The sequence below is a fragment of the Thermobia domestica genome, chromosome 1, assembly GCF_964235325.1.
Source record: "Thermobia domestica chromosome 1, izTheDome1.hap1.1, whole genome shotgun sequence".
Taxonomy (NCBI): Eukaryota; Metazoa; Arthropoda; class Insecta; order Zygentoma; family Lepismatidae; genus Thermobia; species Thermobia domestica.
Genome location: NC_137454.1, coordinates 384843867 through 384871713, shown reverse-complemented (window position 1 = coordinate 384871713; position 27847 = coordinate 384843867). Strand labels below are relative to the sequence as shown.

General features: G+C 36.7%; 1 protein-coding gene across 4 annotated transcripts in view; it reads left to right on the top strand.

Moving 5' to 3' along the window:
• Nucleotides 1-10569: 10569 nt before the first annotated feature.
• The window catches only part of BRWD3 (bromodomain and WD repeat-containing protein), a 113386-nt gene continuing 96108 nt past the window's right edge, over nucleotides 10570-27847 (top strand). For 2 of the 4 annotated variants that reach the window (XM_081731938.1, XM_081731929.1), the window contains exons 1-7: nucleotides 10571-10882; nucleotides 10969-11027; nucleotides 11107-11136; nucleotides 11337-11396; nucleotides 21636-21786; nucleotides 23349-23441; nucleotides 26313-26473. In XM_081731938.1, coding sequence (XP_081588064.1) covers nucleotides 10840-10882; nucleotides 10969-11027; nucleotides 11107-11136; nucleotides 11337-11396; nucleotides 21636-21786; nucleotides 23349-23441; nucleotides 26313-26473 — 597 coding nt within the window. In that variant the 5' untranslated portion in view covers nucleotides 10571-10839. Of the gene's footprint in view, nucleotides 10883-10968; nucleotides 11028-11106; nucleotides 11137-11336; nucleotides 11397-21635; nucleotides 21787-23348; nucleotides 23442-26312; nucleotides 26474-27847 lie in introns of all 4 variants that reach the window. The other 2 variants (XM_081731956.1, XM_081731947.1) reach the window with 2 other exon arrangements.

The following is a 27847-nucleotide window of genomic DNA, read 5'->3' as shown; positions in this document are numbered from 1 at the left end:
ACTGAGGTTTTCCAGGGTTTTTCTAATTCACAACAGGTAAATGGTGCAATGGTACCTAACTTATCAGTCCCGGGCCTCTTCCTTCCTTCCCAATTCCTCGGATAGTATGATCGTGGAGGAACATATCATCTTTCATAGCGAGCTTTAAACGTCATAGACGCTACTAATGGGCAGATATATAATTCTAAATCTTCCTACTCAAATTAGATTGGTAATAAGTAAGTATTCTAATGGATATAAAACCGAGTGATACTTTACAGAATCAATTGAAAAATTCAAGTTAAAGAAATGGTTTGAGCGCTGTTAGTAACCTAAATTGTTTCTTATTCTTGAATAGCTTAAATTATTTATGCTAAGTACTGTATTTAAAATTATGTTTAATAATTCAGTATGTAACTGAATTATTACTGGATATATGATTATGCCAACGGGAAATTCATTATTATTTTTCCTACAATATTTGTGCCTCACATCAGAATGTCTCTACAAAGTGAGAAATCATTTGGAGCTGGACGGTTACAAGTAGAAGGAAATCCTGTTTTACCACCGCCAAAAATGCGACTTTCCTCTTGTAGAAATCTGAAGCCACCATTGATGCCGACTATAGCAAATTAAAACGTAAATTTTTGTGTTTCGTTGACGCAGACAGCAGCTGAATGAGGCTCCATACAGCTACAATTTATTTGTTATTATAATATAGTATTTTGGCGTGTTGCAACTTTTTTTTTTTTTGGAATGTCATAATATCCATTATCAAGAAGGAAAATATTAGACATTGCTTTATCTTACGTAGGATTTTATTTAAATTCTTTCCAAATTTACTTTTGTAAACAAAAGGCCTTATTCCGCACCAGACTTAGGAAGAATTGCGGAGTATAAAGCAGCGCAAATGATGCCCCCTCCCCAAAATCATTTGTATCTGTTATTGAAAACTAATAAACAAAGATTTTGGGTTGTGTTGACGCAAATCATTACCGTGTAGGCTCCAAAATAACGATACACCGAAATCTCCTGGATTACTGATATATGATATTAACATTTTGTACTGCCATCTTTTGAGAGAAGAGTAAACTATCTCTACTACGTCTGAACAGATCAGAGATAGTAGCAGGTCTTGACCAAACACAGTGTAGCTAACCAGAGACAATAGTTCATATTGAGAAATTCAAATGTAATTAAAGAAATCAGTCTAGAATGTCCCTTTTATTGATTTCTTTGCACAATGCATAGAATGAACCATTGAACTTTTTTTTTATCACTGACAAATGAATTGTATAGATATTAGAACAGATAATCTTTGATAGATTGAAAATATGCTTCTATATTACACTGATTTTAAATATGTTTCTTATTTTAAAAAATCGCACTAAATGTCGTTTTCTTTCTTTTTTTCAAGACCTAAGCTACATAGGTGGCTTAGTGTTCAACGATCAACTGCGGTGCAAAGGGTCCATGGTTCGATTCCAAATCATGTAAGTTTCGAGTGGACAATATCGTATCCATGGATTCTGCCATTTCCTCCCACATTCTGTTTCCACCAATTGTTTCATAGCCGTTCACTTTCATTAGATATCTATCTTCGTTTAACCCTCAGGCCATATCGTTGTATAAAAACAAGAAATTTCAGTCATTAATGTCATTTCATCACCGTAGCTGCATATATGATACATGGACTTTCTACCAGATTTATAGTGCTTTCACTTGAGAAACTGACTGATTTTCTGGTCCATAATAATTATACAGTGTGTTCGGAAAAGCTACAAAAATACGATAGAAAATTAATCCACGTACGAAAACATTATAGGCTATGTATACAGATTTGCCATCATGGGTGCACAAATGCACCATTTCGGAACTATAACTCGGCAAAAATTGGTCGGAGCTATAAAATACTCACAACTCGAGAACGAGAACGAAAAATTGAAGCTCCAATGAAAGAACACAGTGATTATTTTGAGACTAGATTCCATTCATGTAACAACAGATACGAGACATGTACTGCGACAAGGCTAGCCTCGAAGCATATAAGGAAATTCATGAAGCTTTCGAGACGGGAAAACTTTTGTATCAGAAACTGAAAAGAGACATATTTTATATCCACTGGTACATTAAGGAAGCTAAATTCGAACTATATCATTTACTCGAACTAAATCTTTTATTCGAACTCTATCATTTACTCGAACTATATCAAACATTTTATTATCGAATTGGGAACGTTTTTAATTTATATAGTTAACCTAGGGCTACGATGTCTCTGGTGGCCGCCCGGGTTTGAGATTCGTTCTACAGTTGTACGAGTCAAAGCAGAGGCGCAACTCCGAGAGTGCTCCAGTATTTCCCAAAATTTTTGAGTTGAGTTGAATTTGAGTTTAACGTCCTTTCCAGCAGCGAGGCTATAGGAGACGGGACCTACTGATTAACGTGGAATCCAAACCACATGAGCTCCCGCCGGGAATCGAACCCAGATCTCCCACGCCAAAGGCGCGTTCGCTTAGCCACGAAGGAGCTCTCCCAAAATTTTTGTGAGAGTGCTCAGCAACCTCACCACACAAATAAAGAGAGAAGAAAAAGATAAGAAACAAAAAAAAAAAAAAAGAGGAAAAGATAATATTCTATCACACATATGTAAAGTGATCAGTGCTACCACATGTTCTCATAGAGCGGATAGAAGGAGGGATATAAAATTTGGGCAAATTTTCACTTACCAGGGATGAAAACACGTAAAATGACGAGATTGTTGCACTGGCATTTCTTTAAAGTAACAAATTGAACCTAGCGTTTCGCCTGCTAGTTTCATCCATTTTATGATATTATAAATGGTCGGCAATTAAATTGGAGTGACGAGAACTTAGAATTCTAGAAAGTCCTTGATCTCGCCGCCATATTCTCATTGAAGAATACTTATTTTTCATCGTGAAAGAAAAAAAGGCAAACACGAAAAACATACATTTTCATTCGAAAATACCTAAAACTGAATTTTCACAAGAGTTAATTTTAAAAATGATCTGGAGTATTGTTCCTGGAATTCCTGCTAATCCTAAGTGTTATTCCATATCCCGAGATCCCCCGGGCGTGAACTGTGTTTGAGCACCCTCTTGTGCCCTAGGACCAACGAATTAAATCTATATGCTTAAAGATTAAGTAGTCTACTCAGGCCCGTAACCAGAGGAGGCTAGGGAAGCCTGGCCATCCTAAAATTTTCATAGCCCCTCCAGACCTCAATACAAAATGCTATTATTAATTCAAATAACACAATTTAGGTAACAGATTTTTTATTGACTTGCCCCCCCCTTAACATATTCATGGTCCCCCCAAACCTCTGTGGCTGGTTTCGGGCCTGAGTCTACCCATTACTGTGTCTACTTCACTTATTTATTTATTTATTTATTTATTTATTCAACAATCACCAGATACAGCTCTGCGGCCATTTTATACTGGATATCTAACAACAACAACAACAATGGTAAGGATTTGGGAAGGTATCGGCCAGGGCCTGTTTTAGTAGGTACCATCCCGGCGTTTGCCTGGTAGGACTGAGGAAAACCCTGGAAATACCCAGTCAAAATGGTCGGTAGCGGGAATCGAACCCACGATCTCCCGAATGCGAAGCCAACGCTCTACCACTTGAGTTACTTCGCTCGCTATAGATTATAGTATGCGTTCTGCTATAAAAATATTTAAGGACATTTGAAAAGTTTTTCACAGTGGGCCATAACATTTTAATGGTATCACTAAGACCATGAAAATCTGTGTGTATATACTCACTGTATGTTCTTTATATACACATATATGTTTATGTTACTGAGGGTATCCTTTATTCGCTATGACATATTTAGCCCACCGTTCTTTCCATTTTTTAAATGTACTCTGTAAATCCCCAGACGATGACTATTACACCACTTTGACACATTCAATTAGCTCTTGATCACTGACAAACTGCCTACAATGAGGTTAGGCCTTCAGATGACCAAACAGGTGGCCAAGTCCGGACTATATGGGTGTTCAAGAACCACTTTCCATCCCTTGCTTCTGATTTTCTACTGTCCGTGATGAGCAGGGTGGAATCTCGCATTATCTTGGCACAGTTTTATGATTTTAGTTTGGAGTTCCGGTCTCTTTTCTTTAAATTAAGACTGTATTAATGTTAGAACACTAACCAGAGATAACCCAGTCGCTTAAACAAGCTGTCATGTGGTTACACATCTATCATTCCTGACGAGTTGATTAGTGTAGTCTTTGTTAACGTTATTCGTTGCAGTTGATGGTCTACTGTACCGTGGTTGGTCCAGCAGACTAAAGTGACCACTATATAACCTCTGCACCCTTCGTTGAATATTGCTGTGATCCAATGTTTCATTCCCACATACACGAAGCAACTTGTGTCGAATGGATGTGGCTGAGTAATCGTTGATCTTTTACAGGAATTCAATGACCGATCGTTGGCGAGTGCGGCTGTCTATTTCCTCCTGCATTATGGGTGTATCTGTGTATAGAGGAAGAAAAGAGTTTAGGCAATGAAAAGTGCTCTTACATGGATTGCTGTGATATTTATACCAAAGGTACCTCATATCTAAAGATAATTTTGTCTAGAAAATCAACTCCAAATTCCTTCAAATTTCAAAGTTAATGTTGAAAATTCGAAAATCAAAAATTATTCATATCTCGGAAACGATTTGAGTTATTAGAGTTTAACAAAATATGAGTATACTTTGCTTGAAGTACCTCACAGGAAAGGAGAAACAATGTATTTTGCCCTTCAAATATCTCGAAAATATTCGAACTCAAATCTTTTTGCTTTACGTTTGAGTGACCACCTTATGTTTTTCACCATAGAAACAGCATCAACCCACGAATAATATATTTTGACCATGGTTCGATTTTTTGATACCTTCGGTGCAACTTTGTGTAAAATGAGGAAGACCAAAGTCGGCAAGCTGTACTTTTGCCTGCATAATATGCGACCCACGTAACGCCACAAATGTTTTGGCCGGCACAAACACTGTCAGAAGTCAAAGATGGTCGATTTTGAGTTTCTGACTCATCGTGGATGACTCTACATGGCAATATAACTCTCACAATTGCACCTCTTATAGAAAGCGCGTGAAAGCGTTAGTGCTAGTGATAATCGATCTGTCATTCAAGCTACTGTTACCTTAAAAAAAATAATAAATAAATAAAAAACCTCCGAACTGGCAACTCGAATAGTGTTATTCTAAGGCCGGAAACGCAACGGCAAGTTTCGGATATGTGTGCATCTGTCATACGACATCCTTCGAAAAGGCATTTTACCCTATAAGTTCGTAGTCGGAGCCAGTTTGCAAGAAGAGCTCATAACAAATGAAACATCAGACCGAAACTTCATACTGTTAATCATTTGGTATTATCTTTGATGGAACATATATTCGACACGAGAAGGGTCCGAATAATGAGTATCAACGAAAACAGAACTCTGAAAAAAAAAGTTGCCTCTATGTAAGCCATTTACTATTTACTTGTATACTACGACAGGTTATACTGTAGATATGCTGGGCCCATATACTGCAAACACAAATGACGTAGAAATGTTTCAAGATTCAAACGGGCTGCTGATTCTCATGACACAAGATTATATTTGTGTTGCGGATCGCGGCTTTTTGGGATGCAACGGAATTTTTGGAAGAGAGATGGTTTACAATTTTAATACTTGCACTGAAAGGTAAACACAGGTAACTGAGGACTGGTGAGGTGAAGTATTCGCGCTATGTTATAAAAATTTGCTGAGTTGTTGAGGATGTTCATAGTATTGTTGGACAAAAGTATCAGTATCGTCTTCTACATCACCAATTGGACGACAAGTTACTTCCTCAAGTAGGATTGTAATGCCAGACAGCTTTTATTTATTTATTAATTTATTTTACATAATACTTTTGGTAATCGTCGTAATTCTAACGATGGCCTCTTTGGCGTGGTAGTTCAGTAAATGGAACGACAGCACATCGCTGAGAACACATTAGGATAGAAGTAGACGAGCACGGTTGGAACAGGTTTCATGCTCCTTCGCAAATGTCACATCTGTGAACATTGTGGACTTCCCGAAGATAACAGAAAGAGACTTAAAAATTCTTTTGATAGGTTCCTATCAATGGTCTTAGGCAGTTTCCTACTTGGCTGAAATGATGAACGAAAATAACAGCATTAATCTCCACTTCCTAAAAGAAAATACTCACATACGTTGCAATAACAACATTTTGCGTATTTTGTATTACCATCATCTTGTGCACTATTAACATGTACATTGATACATTATATATAGGGATAATCAAAAGAAGTTATTTTCTGTAATCTCTGTAATATTGGTATCCTACTAAGGCAAACTGAAAATCAGTGGCGCTAGCGCTTTCATGAGGTTTCTGCAGGAGATACAGTTGTGAGAATTATATTGCCATGTAGCGCCATTCATGACGAGTCAGAAACTCAAAATCGACCATCTTTGACTTCTGACAGTATTTGTGCCGGCCAAAACATTTGTGTCGTTACGCGGTTTGCCTATCTTGCAGGCGAAAGCACATCTTCCCTACTTTGGTTTTTCTCATTTTACACCAAATTGCATCTAATGTATCAAACCATGGTCAAAATATATTATAGGTGAGTTGGTGTCGCTTCTATACTGGAAAATGGAAGTTGATCACTCAAACATAAAGCAAAAAGATTTGAATTCGAATATTTTCGACGCGCTTTTCGCTAGAAATTTGAAGGGAAAAATACGTTGTTTCTCGTTTCCTGTGAGGAATTTCAAGCAAAGTGTACTGATATTTTGTTTCACTGTAATAAGTAAATAGCTATCTAATAAATACAAGAAATTAGCTCTCAGTAATTTTGTTTCATACTATACTTTTGGATGTTAATGAAGTGAAACCTATGTAGCATGAGACAAAAAAGACCGAAAAAATCACCAAGATTTTATTTAGTGTAAATACAGTACAAAAGTTCTTCTTTTTAAAGATGTGTATGTGAACGACGAACCTTCGTAATATTGGATTTGTGCCGTAATACTTGTCAATATACAGGGATACCTGTAGTGTATCTCTTGTAGAAGAAGCTATAGTTGTGTTATAGATTCCATAAATAACAAATAAATCAACATTTTTTTTTTATGTGTGTGTGTTCCTTGGCGTTTGTATGATTGTTCACTCAGCATTTCTGCTCCTCTAAGAAATCGGACTGACTACAGGAATTAGTTAATCAGCGTAATGTATTAATTCATTGTAAACTCAATCAGTTCAAGGTAAATTTCACCGGAGACCAATACGATGTGGTAGCTCCTTAGCGATCTGTGGTTTCACTTCTTTACTCTTCTTTGTCGTATTATATATTTTACCATCAGTATTTCTTTAAGAAAAAATGCTCCAAGAGGGGCACATATTATTTTCACACGGTACTACATCTATTCTATTCTATTTATTATTACATTATAGACGTATTATTTTGGTCTCCTTCAGGGAGGCACTCTCAGAGCTCCGGAGGGGGGACAACGCCCTCCCCCCCAAAAAGACACCTGAAAGAAACACTACTTACTATACGAAATATTATTAGTTTTTAGGAATATGTACAGTCTTGTTCAAAAATCTTGGGCACCCACTTGTGTTTAGAAGGGTATATTTTGCTAATTATAAGTATGAAATTCCGATACATTAGTTTTAGTTGAAACTTGCAATTGGCTAATGAAAATTTACATTTGATTGATTTAATTCCAATTGTGGGTAAGAGTGCAGGGACTTTTTTAAAAAAATCCGGTGGCCATAATTTTCTGAAATGTGAAGAATGTAAAAGATTTGTCACGAAAATAATGAAGCTGATTGTCTTGGGTCAATCAAAAGGAGATGTTTGGAAAGGAAAGTTAGACAACAATGACTTTCTCGTCAGTTAATTCTGAGCGCAAATCACTTAGGAAGTGAACAACTGCTTAACTGTCAAAATGGAGACTAATGTCGACTGGCATATTTTTTCACGCTCCACTCTGGCCAACTGTTTTAAGTTGGTTACAAGGAAGCGGGTGAGGTTAGATTTACATTGAAGTTGCACCATCCGAGTGTGACGTAATGTCACGTGGTGGTATTATCAGAGTCAAGGTGGAACAAAACGAGCCCTGCAGGGCATATAACCCCGTTCGCTCGCTCAACTGTGTTTCGTAAGTAAATAACTTTTTATGCATTATATATTACTTATATGGGCAAAACAGTATTATTTTATCTTATTTTAATGATAAGATGTTCTTAATTTTTTTTTTTTTTTTTTAATGAAAAACTTTCCTTGCGCCGGGTTTGACCCCTCGTCAAAAATGCTCTAGCATGCTCGTCCACGAGGACTGACAGCAATAAGCGTTTGATTTGTGCTATATGCATGCTTCGTGGCGAGAACGCATCAGAAGCGTGTATTTAGCTCCTATGGCTAGGGTCGAACGTGATTAAAATATATGCTGTCGAGTAGCGAAACTAAATATTATATGAAATTTGAAAACTCTAGACTCAAGTGCTTGCTATGATACAGAAAGTTCACTACCAACACTCAATCCCTATCTCTTCCTTCATTCCCTTCTTTTCTCAGATAGTAAAACCGCGCTCCTATGCCATCCAATTTCGAGTTGGAAATGACTGACCTAGAGAAACAGAGTTGCACGCGTCTGTCCGTAGAACGGTAACATTCAAGGGCGCCTATTTCTCTGTAACTTTAGGGAGCCCCATTCAGATGTGTTTGGTTGCAGGCAACGGTCTAAGAAGGCATATATTAAGGATTTTAAGACAAATTGAATTCAAATTATGCCAAATATTGTATATTCATAAAAAGTACAAATAATAATAAAAATACATATTCATAAAAATACATAGAGCCCACATAAGCACTGGGGGTCCCGGGGCCCTCCGCTCCCCAGGAATGTCGCTCTTGGATACCACACACACACACACACACACACAGACACACACACACATATATATATATATATATATATATATATATATATATATATATACGTCTCACGCTTATGGCGGTTAGGCTAAAGGAGACGGTGATTATGAGAAATGGATGAAAATGGTGGAATGAAGAAAGTGGGAGGAAACGGGAGAACCCCGAGAAAACCCACGAGCACGGTGTTTGTCCACCACAAAGTCCATACGGCGTGAGATGGGATCGAACCAAGGACCCCAAGCACCGGAGGTGAACGCTCTACCACTGAGCCACCGCGCCCCCTATATATATATATATATATATATATATATATATATATATATATATATATATATATATATATATATATATATATATATATATGTGTATATGCAGTAGAGTATCTAGGTGAAAACTAGGGGTGCTGTCAGAATCCAAACTATGATAGTTACATCATGAAATTACGATTTTTCTTGAGTCCTGCATGAGTTTCCAACTTAACTGTCTCCCGATGGATATTATTTTGGTTGGACGTTGACATTTTGGACTTCAAGTATTGTTTAATACGTTGGATATCAGAAAAACTGAAACTGAAACTATATCTGTTTAAAAAAAAAAAAAAAAAAAAAAAAAAAAAACATCCCATAAAGAATAAAAGGTAACGCTTAGCTACTATAAACTTTTAAAAATATATAAATAATGATTTGAATTATTTTTGTCACTCAAAAGACTAGGGGGCCTAGGACCTCGGCCTCGGGCTAGATCTGCCACTCTATATATGCATGGAAGGATATCATTGAGGTATGTGTTTTGGTTAAAAATAATTATCATGGTAAGTACATCCGGAATAGTCTATTATATGATGAAATTTTAACTTCCGTTCAGACCGGAAGTCGAATTAATAAATGAAATAAAGCGATCTCTGCTTTAGATTTGGAAAGTGCTGAAGGAAATAAATTTTGGTTTCAAAACATTTACTACGCTTGCTTTCGCCCTAGAACAACAGTTTCGTCAGTTTTTCGAAGTCGTTTCGGGGAAGAAATACCGCTTTCAGAAATATTTTTGAAAGAAAAGAGTACGGTATTGTTTTGTTCGTTCGTTAATAATAATAATAATAATAATAATAATAATAATAATAATAATAATAATAATAATAATAATAATAATAATAATAATAATAATAAATCAACTTTGATGTGAATAGTCCATGTCTGGTCTGGGTTGTCCATGAAATCACTGATATCACACATTGATGAAACGCTTGATTTTCTTAACGAGATTTTGAATATTACGTACATTTAACACAATAACCGTTAGTAAAATCTACGGTCAATATTTTTACTATATTTTAAACGGGCTTAAGTTGTAATGTTTCCAGACTTTATTTTACACTTGATTACAAATAGTTACTCTGTCATTTTATTGTTCTGTAGATTTTGATTATATTTATTCCGGGTGAAAGAAATAAACAGCACACGAGGGAATTTTATTTCACGTTACGGGAAATTTTAAGAAAATTTTCCCCAGCATATTTTTGGCTATTTCCCGTCTCTTAGTTGGAAACATTTTATGTTCTGTGTGATTGTATTCATCCGCACAGTGATGCGGTTCTAGGATATTTTCCATTATATAAAAGTACTTCAACTCAGTATATGTAGCGACAAAATTAATTAAATAATTCAGGACATTGTTTTAGTGAAGTGTAACATTTATATACGCCATTTAAAAGTGTGATATGTAACTTAAAACTTTAGGTCCTACTTCGTTTTATGCATGACGTAGCACGTTACAGCAGTAAAGTGTTTTACCAGCTTTCGTGTGAACGGAAGGGGGATGATGCATAATCAAAGTATTGCAACTATCTTATAATTTAATAGTAAATATGTGTATGTGTTTACTGATCTCTTGTAAATAAATATGGACTCAAACAAGACTCAGCATCGTAGCACAGTAGCCTCAGGTAAGTACATGTCTTTCAGAAAGGTAGAAATAGGCTTTAATATTGTGAGTGTAAATAGTTTCTAACGAAGCTTGTTTTCCTTGCAGAGTTGTATTTCCTGATCGCGAAGTTTTTGGCTGCCGGTCCATGCCTTCAAGCTGCAGAGGTGAGTAGATTTCTTACAGAGTTTAATATTGTTTAGTTAATATAAACCTAGATTAACACATTTTTCTCTTTTTTTGCAGGTGTTAAGGCGAGAACTGGAAAAAATAAAGGTGAGTGTGAGTTCGTTGCCACTTCTCTATGATCCTAGTCAGTAGATGTATTTTGGATCTCCCGCGTGGGTAACACGTGGTTTTCGCACTGTCAAAACATTGCAAATTGGTTGCAACTAAGATTTTTTTCTGTTGGGGAGGGGGTGAGGAGGGGAGACAAAAGTGTCATTCTGACCCCTATTTTCAATTTTTAATTTCAGATTTTGCCAAAAAGACTAGATTGGGAAGGAAATGAGCATGAACAAACCTTTGAGGAATTGGTGAGTAAAAATTATTGATAACTTTATTTTATTAATAGTAATGATAGAATTTTATTTCAGGTGGGTTAATTTTTAAATTTTGGTATCATCACATTTTTGTGATATGCTAGCATATAGTGGAGTTACATTTCAGCTGTGCAATCGGTGAGGAAGTTGCAGAGACTGACAAAATTCCGTGAGAGCTCTAACCATACCCCACCTCTCGGTGATCGCAAGTGTTAGTGCAAGCTCCCATTAGTTACATCACAAGAAATCCTGCGCAGCCAACGAGTAAAGCTGACACAGTCAGGTCTGACGTTGCACAACATCCAGCCGACACTATATCCAGCCAGCCATTGGTGGCCGTCGCCCGTGCCGTAGCGATTGGCTACTCGCTACACTGAGGGCGTGTCTTTTCCTGTATTGAGCGATGTAATGCATAAGCAATTATCGTTTTATCATGATCTTTTCGCGTATTTGCGGTCTATTAAGTGGCTTAGCCCATTTAAAAGAATGCCCAACCATATCAAGAATGTCATGAAATCCCGTTACTGGAGCATAATGTTTACAAGGAAGCGATATAAATTACAATCGAAATAAAATAAACAATTTGAATATGTTACCATCAGAAATTCGAGGATATCACTACAATGAGAATGTCATGTTAATGACAATTGCATGGTTAATCCAATTTATGTAATGAAAAAGGGAGAATTTTCAATTATATTAGGTTCGGTTGACCTTGATTTTTAGTGTTCGAATTAAAAAGAAATATGACTCATCATTCGTATTTGCGTAGCTATTGTAGGCTCGATCGTATCAAACATGGGAAGTCGCAGACCCTTTATTTGCTTTATATTCTCTTATAATGGAAATTAACAGCATCGATTATTTCCTATGATTTCTGAAGAGAGTTTAATGTTTCCGTTAATGCGTTTTCAACATGTTTACCTATATTAAATAGTTCGGGAAATGTGGGTTATTGTCTATATAGGTACGGTTTCTCTCTGCCGGAAACAATAGTATAATAATTATTTGGATATTAGTACGAATATTGAAACTATTTTCTTTTCTTATGACACAATTTAAATGCGTTTTCTTTGTATAAATGTTAATGTGGATATAGAATAGTCGAAAATGGATTTTCGGAGTTCTCTATGCATGTAACTGTGCTGCTAGTACTCCTTTGTTTTGCGTGAATTGTTCGTTTTTTTTTTTTCCGTATAATACAGTTGCTTCAGTACCACTTGCACCATTAATTAATAATTCGATATTACGTTCGTTAAAAACTGCTTAGTAATATAGAAATTTGTTTGTGTCTAGAATAAGGAGGAAGTATGTCCGACGTTAAAGCGTGGGGATAAAAATAAGGGGGTTAACTTTATAAATGCCCGCTCCAACTGATATACTCACTCAGAAACAAGAAATTACATTCTATTAATTTTATAAAAATGGATCAAAACTTCCCTAATTTAAGCTAACTCGTTCCTACCCCTATCTTACTCTACTGTATCCTTTTAAAGCGGTCTTACTGCACAGCTAGAGCCTGTATTGTAAAATTTAACCAAAATAAGTTTTGCCTGAATTTATTAAAAATTCTTAGTAGCATTGATTCAGTTGTTGTGATATTGGAACTATAACTTTACAGTTTGTTTCTGTGTACATTTTTCTGTATTGTTTAGAATCGTTGTTTTTGAGAATTCCGAGAGATATATTACGATTGATATATTTTGAGGTCTTTGTGCTATATCGTCGGACCACATGAAAATGGGGGGGGGGGACTACCAAAGTGTACTAAATCAAGTTAGATTAGGATACGTTACATTACGTTAGGTTTGGTTAGATTGAGCTAGAAGTCACAAAGCAAAAGTAGAAAAAGCGCCAGATGTACTTCACTAGGTTATATTAAATTCAAAGACTGTATGACACAACCTTGATTTATACACGCTATTGCACACTGGCTTTTCCGTCACTAAATCGTAACAAATGTACCTCTCCTCCAAGTAGTCCCCTACGTTTACACATATCGAAGGTGTTAAGGTAAAAGGTCGTAATCCTCAAAAAATTGAAAATGTGGATTTTTATCTTCTTCAGCTCACTATAGGCCAGGCCACAGGTGAGAAAAATATTGTAAGCTTGTGTGTATTATTAAGGCAAATAAACCACTTTTTATACTTATGTCTTGCAAGGATGTAAATAGAAGTTAGAGGTTGTTTTTTTGCTCTCCTAAAAAAAAGTTGGAAATGAGGTTTACGACTTTTTACCTTAACACCGTCAATATAATGGCGCCTAGAACATCAAAAACAACAACAAAGACCTTAACTTCAGCTGTTTTCCCTCACCTGGCTTTGACTCACTCTTCGTTACAAACTAAAATAAATTCTCCCATTCACGCGGTGAATTCCCCAAAATTGGTCCGGCTATACAGCAGTTATCTCTTTCTTGAACAACACAATTACGAGATGCATCATTGGAATGCCCCCTTTCAGAGAAATATCTTCTTAAATTGTTACAAAGACGTTTATGACTGGCTTCTCTCATGGTGATAGTATGGCTCTGTCGTAGATTTCGGTCTCAACATAAGTTTATATTTGAACTCCTTATTCTTGTGTAGTTTTGTGAACACTTTTAACTTGTACCGTTACTGCACTGGCTTAGTACTGCTTGCGTATCTACCTTAGAAACTTTGAAATTTTATAGATGTATATATGCTAACTAACATGACAGAACAAATATTAGTTTCAGTCTGGTATGTCGGGGAATTACCATGTACAAAAGTAGAATTGGTGAATGAACTGAGGTCGATCTTCCGCTACGTTTCAGAAAACACATTATAGCCATTCCTTTGATTTATGTGTTATTCTAGGAGTGACTAACGTGAGATTTCATAGTGACAATTCCGCATACGCAGTAAGGTATTGCACATTACATAATGTCAGTCTTCAGCTCGAGTGAAAATTTTAAGGAGAAACAAATTATCATTGAAAGTAGTCTATCAGTGACAGGTCAGTTGCCAAATGGACAGGGTTGGCAAAAACCATAGTTTTTATTAAAAAACAACCAAAAAAACTTTTTTTTTTTTGGTTTAAATAATTTGGTTATGTATTTATATCACATATCGATAGAAATAAGTTTGTTTCGTCTTGGTGTTATTGTGCAACAACCAGGTTATGCTGGAAGAGGCTACATACGCTTAAAGCGGAATCCAAACCGCTTCTCGGCTTACATTCGAGATAAACTGTCCTCCATTTGAACTCGAAACCGGGACTAATTGGCCACAAATGCAATACGTCTGCTGACTCACGAAGGACTCCTGATAAAAATACGTTGTACTCTTTACATACTTGTTAATATAATTGTCAAGAGTCATTTGAGAAGGACAAAAAGATAACACAGCTGCACAAGTGAAACCATTACACTGAATTACATATGGACAATTTCAAAATACTGCAGAGTACAGAAGAACTAATTTAGTCCAAGTAAGTTCACTACGATTTTTATTACTCCAAGTTAAAGAAATACAACGACTTAATTTGCATATCACTAAGAAAAGTGAATGAAGATACGAATTATTTTAGTCCACTTTGGCTCTGACCCATTTATACATAAATAGATACCAAAGATACTTCTGATTTCAATAAATGTCTCTCGTGGGGTTTGTGTGACCCCCCCCCAAAGTACTGCATTTCGATGTTTTTTTTTTATCAATAGTAAACATTATTAAAACGAAACAATATTTAGAATTTTTCTTTGATTGCAAGCAGTTGCAACAATAATAACAAATCACAAAAGAAATATTCATAAATTTATAAAAAAAACAAACAAAAAAAAAAAAAAAAACGAAAGTTCTTTTGTAGTATAATCTCTTTGAGTAATGAAGGAGGAATGTAGATCTGAATATAATACGAATAACTTACGGGAGTGAAACGTGATAACCCACAAGTATGTATTCGTATTCATAACGATTTTACGAACACTTACACTTTTACAAATATTTTTCGTTTTTTGGTTTAAACCAGCCAACCCTGCAAATGGAACAACTAAACCAATCATCTGCTATCAGCTCGTTCTTGGCTTGTCTTGGAGAGTGCTACTTCTTTCAGGTTGTTCTTTAATTGTTACCATATCATTGGTGAAAGACGCATTATCAACACCATTACTCCAATAATCACACCTTTTAGTGCTATCCAGACCTAGAACTGTTTGCGATGGTTTCATTTGACAGGACAAATATCAAATGAATAATATTTGTAATTTTAATTAGAAGGATCGCACTGACTCAAATGCACACGAACTACAAAAAATATAAGTAAACATTTACAAAGAGTGAAAAATTCCTAACTGGCCCATGATTTGAACCCGGATCCCCGGTGTAATGTGCCAATGAGCATTAAACATGACGCTACCCAGTTCGCTCTCAGAACAGCCATATATTCTGTCATTCTTGATCAATCCTCAGCCACTTAGACTTCATGGACTGCATCACAACTCGTGTTGTGCGTGGATAACCTAGTTTCTACATCAGCGTTTCCCAACCGGTGTGCCGCGAGGAAATCGAAACAAAATTATTAATTCTATAGCAACCAAATTGCAGGACATAGGAAAAAATGTATATTTTTGTATGTCACATTACTATGGATTTCTAGCATTAGGGATGCGCACGAGAGGAGTCGAGACAGGATTTTCCTGACAAGATTCGAGTCGAGACACGGCTCTTCCAATAGAGAAATATACATTTTTCGAGTTGAGACATCACTTTTACAGCACATTTTCGAAACGAGACAACCACAAATGTTGTCTCGTGCGCATCCCTATCTACCGTGGAGAAAATTACTGTAATTGTAATATATTATTCTACATCTATTACTGTGTAGCAGACAGTATTTCGGCTCATACACATTTCCACGGTTAGCTGCTATGTTACGGTTCAGTTGAGTCATACTAACACCGAGAAATGAAAGCACTTGTACGGCACGCATCAAGTGAACGTTCGTAGAACACTCATTCGCACATGAATGACAGAACAACACTTTGTTCAACAGGTGTGTTTTGACTTCGACGCATCGCAAGCTGTGTGATTGCAATAATATGCTCCGGTTTTGGTTAAAACAGCAAAGTTAAAAGTACAAGACATTTCTTTTTTCGTTCGTTATTTAGTGATCTTCGTTCTTAGTGAAAGGTTGGATACAGTTTTCGAATAAGAAAGCGTATTTTTAAAAATCTGCGTCCTATATTTCATTGCAGTTGTTTTCTATTTTAAAATTAGAATAAAAAATAAGCATAATGAATTAGCATGGGGGGAAAACCAGTGATCGAGCTTTTATCTCTGTGAGGAGATCAGTAATCACAGGAAAAAATTACCATGGCATTTCATATTTGCAAATAATAATAATATCTATGAGTGTGCCGCGAGTATTCAAGTTACACCCGTAGTGTGCCGCTAGTTGAAAAAGGTTGGGAAACGCTGGTCTACATTAATGAACATCTCTGATGGGGGCCGCGGTGGCTCAGTGGTAGAGCGTTCAGCTCTGGTGCATGGGGTCTCTTCGATCCCAGTTCGCGCCAGGTGAGCTTTGTGGTGGACAAACACAGTGTGTGTGGGTTTCCTCGGGGCTCTCCCACTTCATTCATTTATTCATTTCTCATCATCACTGTCTCCTTTAGCTTAGTCGGCATAACTGTGGGATGTAAAACTCAAAAGATTTCATTTCATCTCTGATGGTTGAATTGTGGCCCAGTTATCGTACGGTAAGCTGGAGGCCGGCCTTCGAATTGCTGGTCCAGTCGGGCATTCTTTTACTCTTTGTATATCATTAAATTCGTACCTGTAGAGAATTTTGATGTGACATAAAATCTACTTTCGCCATTTATCATATACAATAAAGATCGTATGTCGATAGGAAAAAGAAAGCTTCACTTTCAAATTTTAAATCGAATTTGTGAATCCATGAAATTAATTTCGAAATAATAATAGTAATAATAGGGATTTTTCAAAAATTACATTAAAAAAAAGAATAAGTAAATCCGTATAAATAGATCCATGTCTAGTCAATGGTAACCGAACTTTCCTATAGATACAGAATATAATAGAACATTGAGTAAAAAAAACTCGTTTTCTAAATAAAAAAAAAATTGCCACCACTATCGGCTTATGCTATAGAAACAGTATTTTCAAAATTTTAAATGAATATTATAATTTAATAAGAAGATTGCAGTAACATACCTTAGCGTATTTGAGTTTTATTAAATGACAACAATTTCGATCTCTTGCTGAAGCTTCTGACTGTTGATCTGAATGAAGATGTCTGAGGATTACCAAGACATCGAAATTATTGCCATATATAATAAAACTCAAGTATACACTAAGGTATTTTACTGTAATTTTATGAAGGGCATATTATACAAAAATGGAAACCTTAACTCATTATGAATATTACAGTAGTTTTATGAGAGACTCCGAAATCTACAGTGTCGACTGCAGTAGAATCATTAACTCAATAAGAACTCTTCATTTTCATTGTTAGACACAAATGAGGTGGAGTTATTGTGAAATTGAGTTCAGTATAACTTTGTTTAACTGTACTAAATAAAGTTCCGTTCGAAGTTGGAATAGGTCAAATAAAGCCACTGGAGTGATTTTTAGGCCATTTATTTATTAAGTAATGGAGGGATTTTTTAGTGCTCTTTTGGTGGATTTCTTCAGTAAACTCTGCTCTGTAAAAATAAATTTTGTTGTAGAAGGGGAGGCCCGAAAGTTTTTACTATCAACACGATACAGATGAGGTAAGGATCTGCAATTTTGTCCACGAACGCGTCCTCTACATATTCATCCCGTATTGCTTTATACTTTTTAGCAGCCGCGGTGGCTCAGTGGTAGGGTGTTCACCTCTGGTGCATGGGATACCTGGTTCGATCCTAGTTCGAGCGAAGCGAACTTTGTGGTGGACGTATATTGTGTGCGCGAGTTTCTTCGGGGTTCTCTCGTCTCCTTTAGCCTAACCGGCATAACCGTGGGACGTGAAGCTCAAAGATTTCATTTAATTTTTTTTTTTTTTTTTTTGCTTTATAGTTCTCACATCAGTCCATTAATACCATCTGCATAAAAGTCTTGGAGGCAAACCAGGTTTCCGCCACATTAATGCCCTTCTAATTATTCACAATCCCCGCCCCCTTCCCAAAGTATTTATCCATATTTAGGAAGAAGTTATCGGATCGGACCCACCATGTGGTTAATATGGTGGGTGGAGCAAACGTTGGCACACACATGGAATGTGTCTGCTGCTCGGTGTTTCGATGCATTTCCGCTAGCAGGAATACTCCTTTCGAGAGCAATCCCATCTCATTACTACGAAAGCATACCGTAACTTTTTGTAGCAAGTTCCTGTAATTCTAGCCTCTTTTCTCAATTAATTAGTCAAGATCACATCTTTATGGTCCCAAAGCACGAGCAACTTGACCTTGCTGGATAAATGGTGTGCTCGTCTTCAGCGTTTTTGGAGGTGGTGGACGAGGTGTTTCCATGATTTAGTTATTTCCTTGGTTTTGTGGTCAAATATATACACCCAGCATTCATTTACGGTCATTAATTTGTTGACAAAGGAGTTTTTATCTTTGTGGTATATGTTCAAAATGAGGCCGCGGTGGCTTAGTAGTAGCGCACTCACCTTTGGTGTGTGAAAACCTTGGTTCAATCTCAACTGCTGCCAAGTGGGTTTTGTGGTAGACAAGCGCCATATATGTAATTTTTCTCAGGGTTCTCCCGTTTCCTCTCTTTTTCGTCACTCCACCAGTATCATCCGTCCCATTATCAATGTCCCCCTTAGCCTCGGTACATAATCATGGGATTGTATACTTAAGAAGAAATAAAAATGCTTTATGCACATTGTAGACATTGCTGTTTTTGAAATAGTTGTCAACAATCGAGGAACCCAGAATGCCATATGCTATGGTGTTCACGTCTGCAGCTAAATTGTCAGACGTCTTTATTGAAGCACTGGCTGCCACCACGCTTGGTCTATAGCCGATGGACGACCTTATCTTTGGTCATTCTGTAGACTTGTGTGACTACATTTGAATTCTCTCTTTCTTCCGGCATTTCACTCTGTCATCTCGAACATTTCTCACCGTACGCAACTGTCATCTCTTCTTGTATCGTTTATGCCGACTTTCCTCGAGAGTAGAGAAACTAAATCTCAGCTCAGTGTTTGATTTTGTGTAACATAACTGCTGTCGCCTAATTTTCTGACGGCTGTTATTTGAATTCAACAACATTCATAAACACACAAATTAGCACACATATTAATGAGATGCCAATATGGAATGAAAGTAAATGTTAGAAATACAAAAGCTATAGTGATTGAAACTAAACCGTCAGTGTCAAGAATAGAAATAGGAGAGGAAAGAATAGAACAGGTGACTAGTTTTCGATGTCTGGATAGTATTATTAGTAATGATATGAAGTGCGAACGTGAAATAAAAGTAATGATAAAAATGACGAAAGACGTTTTTAAGAGGAAGAAATATCTGTTTTGCGGGACATTGAATAAGGAGTTGTGAAAAAAGACTCGTAAAATGCTTAGTTTAGAATATTGTACAATATGGGGGAAGAAACATGCACATTATGAAAAGATGAAAAACGACTGAAAGCTTTTGAATATGAGTGTAGAGAAGATTGGAGAGAATTTAGGTCGAGCGGAAAACTAATGAGAGGGTATTAGAAATAGTGGAGGAGAAAACAATTTTAGATATTATTGAAAAGAGAAAGAGAAGCTGGTTGGAACATTGACTAAGAAGAAACTGTATCATGAGAAACTGGTAGAGCGTTTGATTGCAGGAAAGAGAGGGAGGGGGCGAAGGAGACTACAATACAATTAATGGACGATATCAACACAGAAAATTTGTACGTGAAGACGAATAGGTTAGCGGAAGACCATGGAGCATGGAAGCTTCTCAGTTGCGGCAAATGACGTCAATAATGGCAGAATACTTATGATGATGATCAACCTTTCATTGTGTCGATTTTTACAAAGTCGGTACATTTCTTAGCAGGTTGAGGGTAATAGCTTTCTGTCCTCTCCTCGTTTAACTAAATTGTTAACCAGGGCTTGATTCGTCGTGGGAGCTTCACGCTTATGCGTGTAAAAGAGAAAAAACTTGTAACAATACATCGCAGCACACGCTTTTCCGAATATGAGGAACCGTCGAAATGTCGGTCCCTAACTAGGGTTTCTGTCGGTCACGAAATCAGAAAACGGCCATGAAAGTCAAGAAATTTAGTTTTTGGTTCACGATTTTTTGTGATCTGTACTAATATAATTACAGACTGGAAAATTTTGTTCAATAAAACATCAAAATTCACCACCAAAATTGTCTATAGTCGGCTTTGGACGCTGCCAAATCGCTAGCAAAGCATGCTTCTATCGCATGTATGAAAATTCGGCCTAGTTCGTACCCAAATGTTACGAAATTTTATGGTTTGGTTTAAAAAAAAGTCACGAAATTTCATTTTGGAATTTTAGTAGACACTCTGCTAACACTTTCGATTTCCCGCCGATGTATTGCGTGTTTACTGCTGTGAAGGCTTACCTTTTGTCTACTGTGGACCCATCTATATCTGAGAATTCTGTTGACAGCATGTTTGGGAATTATATCCTGAAAGGAATCCCTTGAGCATTCATTGCATATTGCTGAAATACGCATTTTGGGATTGCCTGTATGACTTTCTTAACGCTGATATGGACCAACACTCCAACTGTTTTTCGTGTTGGATATAATGCGTGTTAGTGTAGTTTTTCTACCTTGTGGACGGCCCTAGCTCTGAAACTGGACATTTTTACCCACAGGTTCATATGAACTTTCTTATTTTTGTGAGGAATCTCCTCTTACAATATCTCGTGTAGTTCTGTAACACTATAAATAGATTTAGCAGCGTGAGCCTTTGTCATTTCTCTTGGGGTCCCGGGTTCGATCCCAGCCCCCGCCAAGTGAACTTCGTGGTGGACAAACACCATGTGCATGGGTTTCCTCGGGGTTCTCCCGTTTCCTCCTACTTTCTTCATTCCACCATTTCATTCATTACTCATCATCACCGTCTCCTTTAGCCTAACCGGCATTGCCGTGGGACGTAAAACTCAAAGATTTCATTTCATTTTTTTCCTTTGTCATTTCTCAAAAATTTTATCCATAGACCCACTAGTAGCCTAAACATAAAAAACTAAAGTGAATACAAGACTGATAATATATTACTGTTCGTATTTTCAGGAAAAGAAATATCCTCATGTTTCTCCCAATCACCTGTTGTTAATGTGCCAGAGGATTGGCCCCATATTAGACAAGGAGTTAAAGCCAAGCGTCTCAGGAATTCAATCCCTTCTCGGAGCAGGGAATCAGTCTCTTCTGAGAACGAAAGAAGGTTAGTATTCACATGGGTCACTAAATTTCAAACTTTATGTAAATTTTATTTAGAATTCTCAAAAATTTCCTTTAGACTTTATAATAATAATTTCAATCAGTCGGCTAATTGAAGTGATTCCACTGAGAATAAAAGTCTCGGTAAGGAAAACCGTAGTAAAATGGGAGTTGTGAACAAAACTCACGTAGATACTGTAACTAAAGTTCTAACTTAGGGACCTGAGGACAACTTTGACACTCTAATTCTAAAATAAACAACTGTAATAAATTAATCCGTAAAAATTACTTAGCCTATTTTTCGACATTTGATTTTGTACAATGTCTCAGATTACAAAAGCCCTTCTCGCTGGTTCAATGGCTAACACGTACCACTTTAGTGTACGTAGTCCTGGGTTCAATCCCCAATGCGAGAACACACACAAAAGAAAATTCATAATCATCCATCTCCTTTAGCGTAAGGAGCATAATTATGAGACATTAGCCTTGAAACGCTAAAGGACGCAAGGTTGCTGCGTCATTTTTTTTTTCATCAGTTTTTTTTGGAGGGGCATTCTCCTCCTCGAGGGTACAGTAATACAGTAATAAAAATTGGCATGTAAAGCATTGAAGTAATCCACTACACGCTAATACCCTGCAAGAGTACTTGTTGCCTATATGGGGGAGTAGGGTAGGGGAAAAGTTGGCCAATATTTGAGTCCCAGCTTTTTGACGTAAATTACATTTATTTTCTGAACAATTCCATATAAGACAAGATATCTTTTCACTGAATTGGTCTAGAAGCCTGTTATCTCTTTGGTATCTGTGTTCCGTAAGTTTTCCAGCGATGTAATAATCTGCGATAATTAGGGGGGTCACCAGAGCTGCCAGCGACGGTTTGCAACAGCCCTTCGAAAATGATATAACAGACATTTAATAGGAATAGGAAGGAACAATTTTTATCTCGCTTTCTATTGCAGCAGTGGCTACACTTTTTAAATATTATTGTCACAAATGTATTGCCTTCACGTTAGCTTTATTTTGTCAGCGTAGAGTGACTGTAAGAGTTGCCAGATCCCCCTATTTTTTCTTGTTTTTAGAATATTTTGTTTCTTTTATGAGTAGGGTGGGAATTGCTCAAGTGTTAACTCGATATTCTATAAGCTTTCCAACGAGGTATCAATCTTTACACTGTATAATTAGGAAGGTCACCAGGACCCCCGACGTGAGAGTCGACGGTTTCGTTCAAATCCCTGCCCGGTGTATAAAGGTTAAACAAAAATTTCATTTCATTTCAAATTACATAATGCAAAAAATCTTCTTTATTACTGAACTTCACAATTCGAAACCCTGCTAATGCTTGGATGTTTTCAATCAACAGAATTAAGCTATAAAGTAGTCGAAACTAATACTTGTTCAAATAATGTATCTTTATACTTTAAACAATATAAGATACATAAGGTTTCAGTGATACATTTGTATAATAGTTGTGCTGAATTTTGGTTAGAGTGATTTAAATGTTAAAAGCTTGTATTTGAGACTTTTGTGAAAGCTATTAATATAATGTTTGAAATTTGGATTTTCCAGATCTCAAAAGAAGAAAAGGCATAGTTCATTATGCTGCCAGAAGTCATGGGGTACCTCCTTTGGATCCTAAGGATGTTACCCAACATAATACAGGTAGTTTAGTCAGTAATTGACACATTTTTAAGAGTAATATTAAAGAACATAAGGGTAGCATTTACTTTGTTAATTGTTCCAGTTTTGAATAAGATAAGCGTAACACTTGATAATTGTAGTAATTTTAAAGAAGATATTTGTAACACTTACCTTATTAACTGTGTCTTTAAGAATTTTCCTAAACGGATTCAGCCACATATTCTGTGGCGTTTTTTACCAGATTGTCACTTGCATGAAGACAAAATCGCTTTATGAGAACTTCGTGCACTAAAAATTGAAAAAGACCTCGTGGTAAACTGGTTATTTATATAAAAAAGATTCTTACGAGATTTCTTGATGACAGGGCTCACAGTGATTTGATATAAATCAGATTTCGAAATTATTCCATAATCATTTTGTCACTATATTTTTTAACACGAATTGATTTTCCACTGTTTCTAACAAAAATAAATAAATAAAAAAAATAAGTAGGGAAGACTGTGGTGGCATCTCGTGACGTTGTACGGCAACAAACCGTAGATGTGAGTAGCTGCTCATAACGAAACACAGGGTGTCTTTCGATCGCGAAAGTCCTGAAAAAGTCATAAAATCAGAAAACTATCATCAAAGTCAAGAAATTTAGCTTTTGGGTTAGGATTTTATCTGTACAAATATAAGTATAGACTGGTTAAGAAAAGGTCACGCAAATGTCACGAAATTTCATTTTGGAATTTTACTAGACACGCCGAAGCTGCAACACTTTTATCAGTTCAAATTAACTATTGTTCTTAAATATAGTAATAATAATAAAAACTGCATCTCCATGTCAAGAAGTTTCCAAGCTCTTAAGCTGAACAGCCGTTAATAATAGGGGTAGAGGTTGCTACATCACTAATCCCTTCTCCGTTATTACTATTTTTCTAGACCAGAGTTCGATACTTCTTAATTGAAGTACCTCCCGAACTCCAATTGTCTCATGATGCTGGGTCAACAATGAAAATGTTTACCCCCTCGTAGAAGAATCTGAGGCCTCACGCACCGAAGACGCGCACGGTTACCACTAAGCAGATTTTTACGATTTTGGAATCTTGTTTTATTAACATACTGCATCTTAAAATTATGTGGAGCAGCATTGAAACATATCCTTTTCCAGAAAGTTATAGAAATCTCCATTAACAGTTATGTAAAGAAAGCTGTGCAGTCAGTACTTCTCATCTACTTGTCAACGGTATGTAGCTGAAGTCTTTAATAATTGTTTATATGATACCAATGTTACTGTAGATTGTACAAGAGGAAGGATGGCCAAAATTTTCCGGAATTGGAAATTTCACTTTCCGGATTCCGAAAAGTAAAAATTCCGGAATTGGCTATCCATATACAAGAGCATGTGTACAGATATATTAAAAAGAACCTTTCCACCTGTATTCCATATATTTTTATCCATGGTAGAATTAAATAAGTCTGAGTTTTATAATTAATCCGTATTACATGATCTTACAAACAAGTTTCTCTTATGCTGTAATTGTAATCGCAAATCGGAGAATTTTCCTTAGGATATGAATTTCTCAAAAGTTAAATGGGTTAACAGCTTCGTTGTATTTGTATGTAGTTAGCTTGTTTTAGTTAAGTATTTTAGTTGATCGTACGTAAGTCGTACATATTACAGATTAAAACGAGCAATACAATACAACAATACGAGCATTTGGGCAAATGAACTAACAAATTTGCTGTGCACAGGAAATGAGCAACGAAACAGTTCATAGTACAAAATTGACATGTACATAATATTTGTAATTATCAATGAAGTTTTGCTTGAAATAATGGGAAGTGGGCATAAATGTCATGATCATGTGAGAATATAGTCTCATCAATAACTTTATCTGGATATGCTGAGGGGAACGGCGGACTTGCGATTGAAATTATATTATTGGAAGAAATTACTATTTTTTTATAAGAAATATGTAAATTTGTGTGTAATTGCATGCCGTATGTGTTCCCTGCTTCAGCTACCTGCGTGAGTTTCAACATGTGAATTTTTTTTGATTGATGTATTTTTGGAGTCAAAAAAAAAAAATCTTTTGTACGGTTGTTGAATATGTCCTTTAGGATTAGGAATTAGATTTTTTGGGCTTTCATATCTATGGCCATGTTAGCCCGTTACGTACAAAGGAATGATATCCCTCAGCGATCATACTACCCAGAGAGTTCGAGAGGAAGGAAGAAAGCGACCTAACACCTTATATTAGGCAGGGGTGCCCACAAGGGGGGGCTATGACGCAAACTGCGTCATTGAAATATTTGGGGGGGTTAAAAATTATATAAATATGTTTGATGGGGGGGGGGGTAAAATTAATCGAAAAGAAGATTTTTTTCATGGAAGAACACCTACGGATAGACAGTTGGGGGGGGGCGTGATGGACATAAGGGGGGTGGGCACCACTGTATTAGGTATCATCCCGGCATTTGCTTGGTGTGAATGAGGAAAACCTCCCTCAGAATGGCTGACTTGAGAAAGCTTTTACTTGACAGTGTCCCCACCGGGAATCGAACCTTGGGTCATTCGCACCAAAAGTGAGAGCATTATTGACTGCGCTACGCGGAGTCACAAATATGTCCTTTGGGTAGCCATATTATTTTGAACAAGAGTGTACAGACATGTTCAAAAACTGAATTTAAAAAAAATTCACATTAAGTAATATTGAATAAATTGACCATCAAATACTGTGTCGTTGTAGGAGACCTTAAGTATAATTTTTGCTACAGCTGAGGTGAAAGTTTTATCAATGATTTAATGTTTTAAATTTTTTAAACAATCAAATTTTAGATTCTTTTTGATACATGCTTTTGAAGTGCCTATATTGTTGTCATGAGTTGAATTGTTTCTCTTTACAGTTAAAGTTCTACAGGGTAGAGAATTTACGGGAACGTTTAACAGACGTCACATAGTCAATCCCAAGTTCTACAGTAGACTCCAGTTGTATTGTAGAACGTTAGGTCATCTATCAGCAGTGTACTGTCTGCTGTTCGACCGCACAGGGAGATACGTCATTACGGTAAATATACTTTATAATTACTAACAGATGCTTTAGGGTACATTTTAATACACTGTAAAAACTAAAACTGTCTTCGTATCTGGTACCTTTTCTTTCCTTTGAGTACACTTGTCTCTATATTTCAACCTTCTGGGGGGAAGGGGGTTTTTGAACACAAGCATGCTTTCCCTTGTTCTCATAAGGGTCGATCAGGATTTCTCCCCGAAACTCTATCCACTTTTTTTTTCTTTCTTTCTTGTCCGGAAAGCTCTTAAGGTAAGCCTACTACTACTTAGTTTTCCTACTCTTATTCCCGTTTAATTAGAAAAAAGAAATTAAGTCCGGCCGGTCGTTTTAGACAGGTTAGGACAAGTTACTTCTAGATATTTAAAGAAAAGTTTCCAGAAATTCAACTAAAAATTATGAGTGTAATGTATGCTTCAATAATAAAGACTGCAACTTTTGACCTTAGTACGTATTATTAAGGATTGGAGACTATAATTTTGGCTTGCTTTCGTGCAGTCCTCATCGGCTCTGTTTTTCAGATCCTGATCGATACTAAAATTCATTTACATCCTTGATTTATTACTTAAAAGTTGTTTAGACCATACTCCGTTTAACTTTACTGGTGTCTAAAACTAAAGCATAATGTCTGCTGGAGGGCATAGGGAACGAAGAAGGTAAAGAAATCGCACCAAAGGGAGCAACCATTCAACATACCACACATACACCCACGGAACAGGCTACATTTGCAAGAAACCATAGTAGTAAGGGTTACACAATACAAACTTAAGAAAACGGATCAAAAGCACATACTATTAAAAGCTTATAGACACTTGCAGCACCGAAAACTGCTTAATTACGGGGTATAATCTCCCCGAACAGCCACACGTGTCTTGCATCGACGCTACGTGCTGAAGATCAGGTTGTTAAGGAACTCCTGGGGATAAAAAGCAGTGCAGAGTAGCTAGTGTGATTGTGGGAGCAGGTGGCGCGCTTGAACACGTCTCCCTGTTGCATCTCAAGCATGTAGAATCGGGTTTAAGTCGGAACATTGCACTTCCCAATGATGCCTTAATGTCTTCTGTCGCTAGATATGTCATTTGCTAGGTTGGCTCAGTGGAGATAGCCATCCATGAGCAGAAATTGCGGAGTGACTACATTCTTGGAAAGCCACTCCTATACCTCTGGGCTGTGATGGATCTAGCATCGAAGATGTGAAGATCTGTACCACCATTCACCATAATGCTTGCCCAGACCAGTACGCCATTATCACCATACTGACCCCTTTCCACATTGCGGGATGAAATTGGGTTTCGTGCTTACACTAGATTCGTGTGAGATGGAAATTGCTCTGGAAACTGTATTGGGATTCGTCCGTGAACAGTACAGACC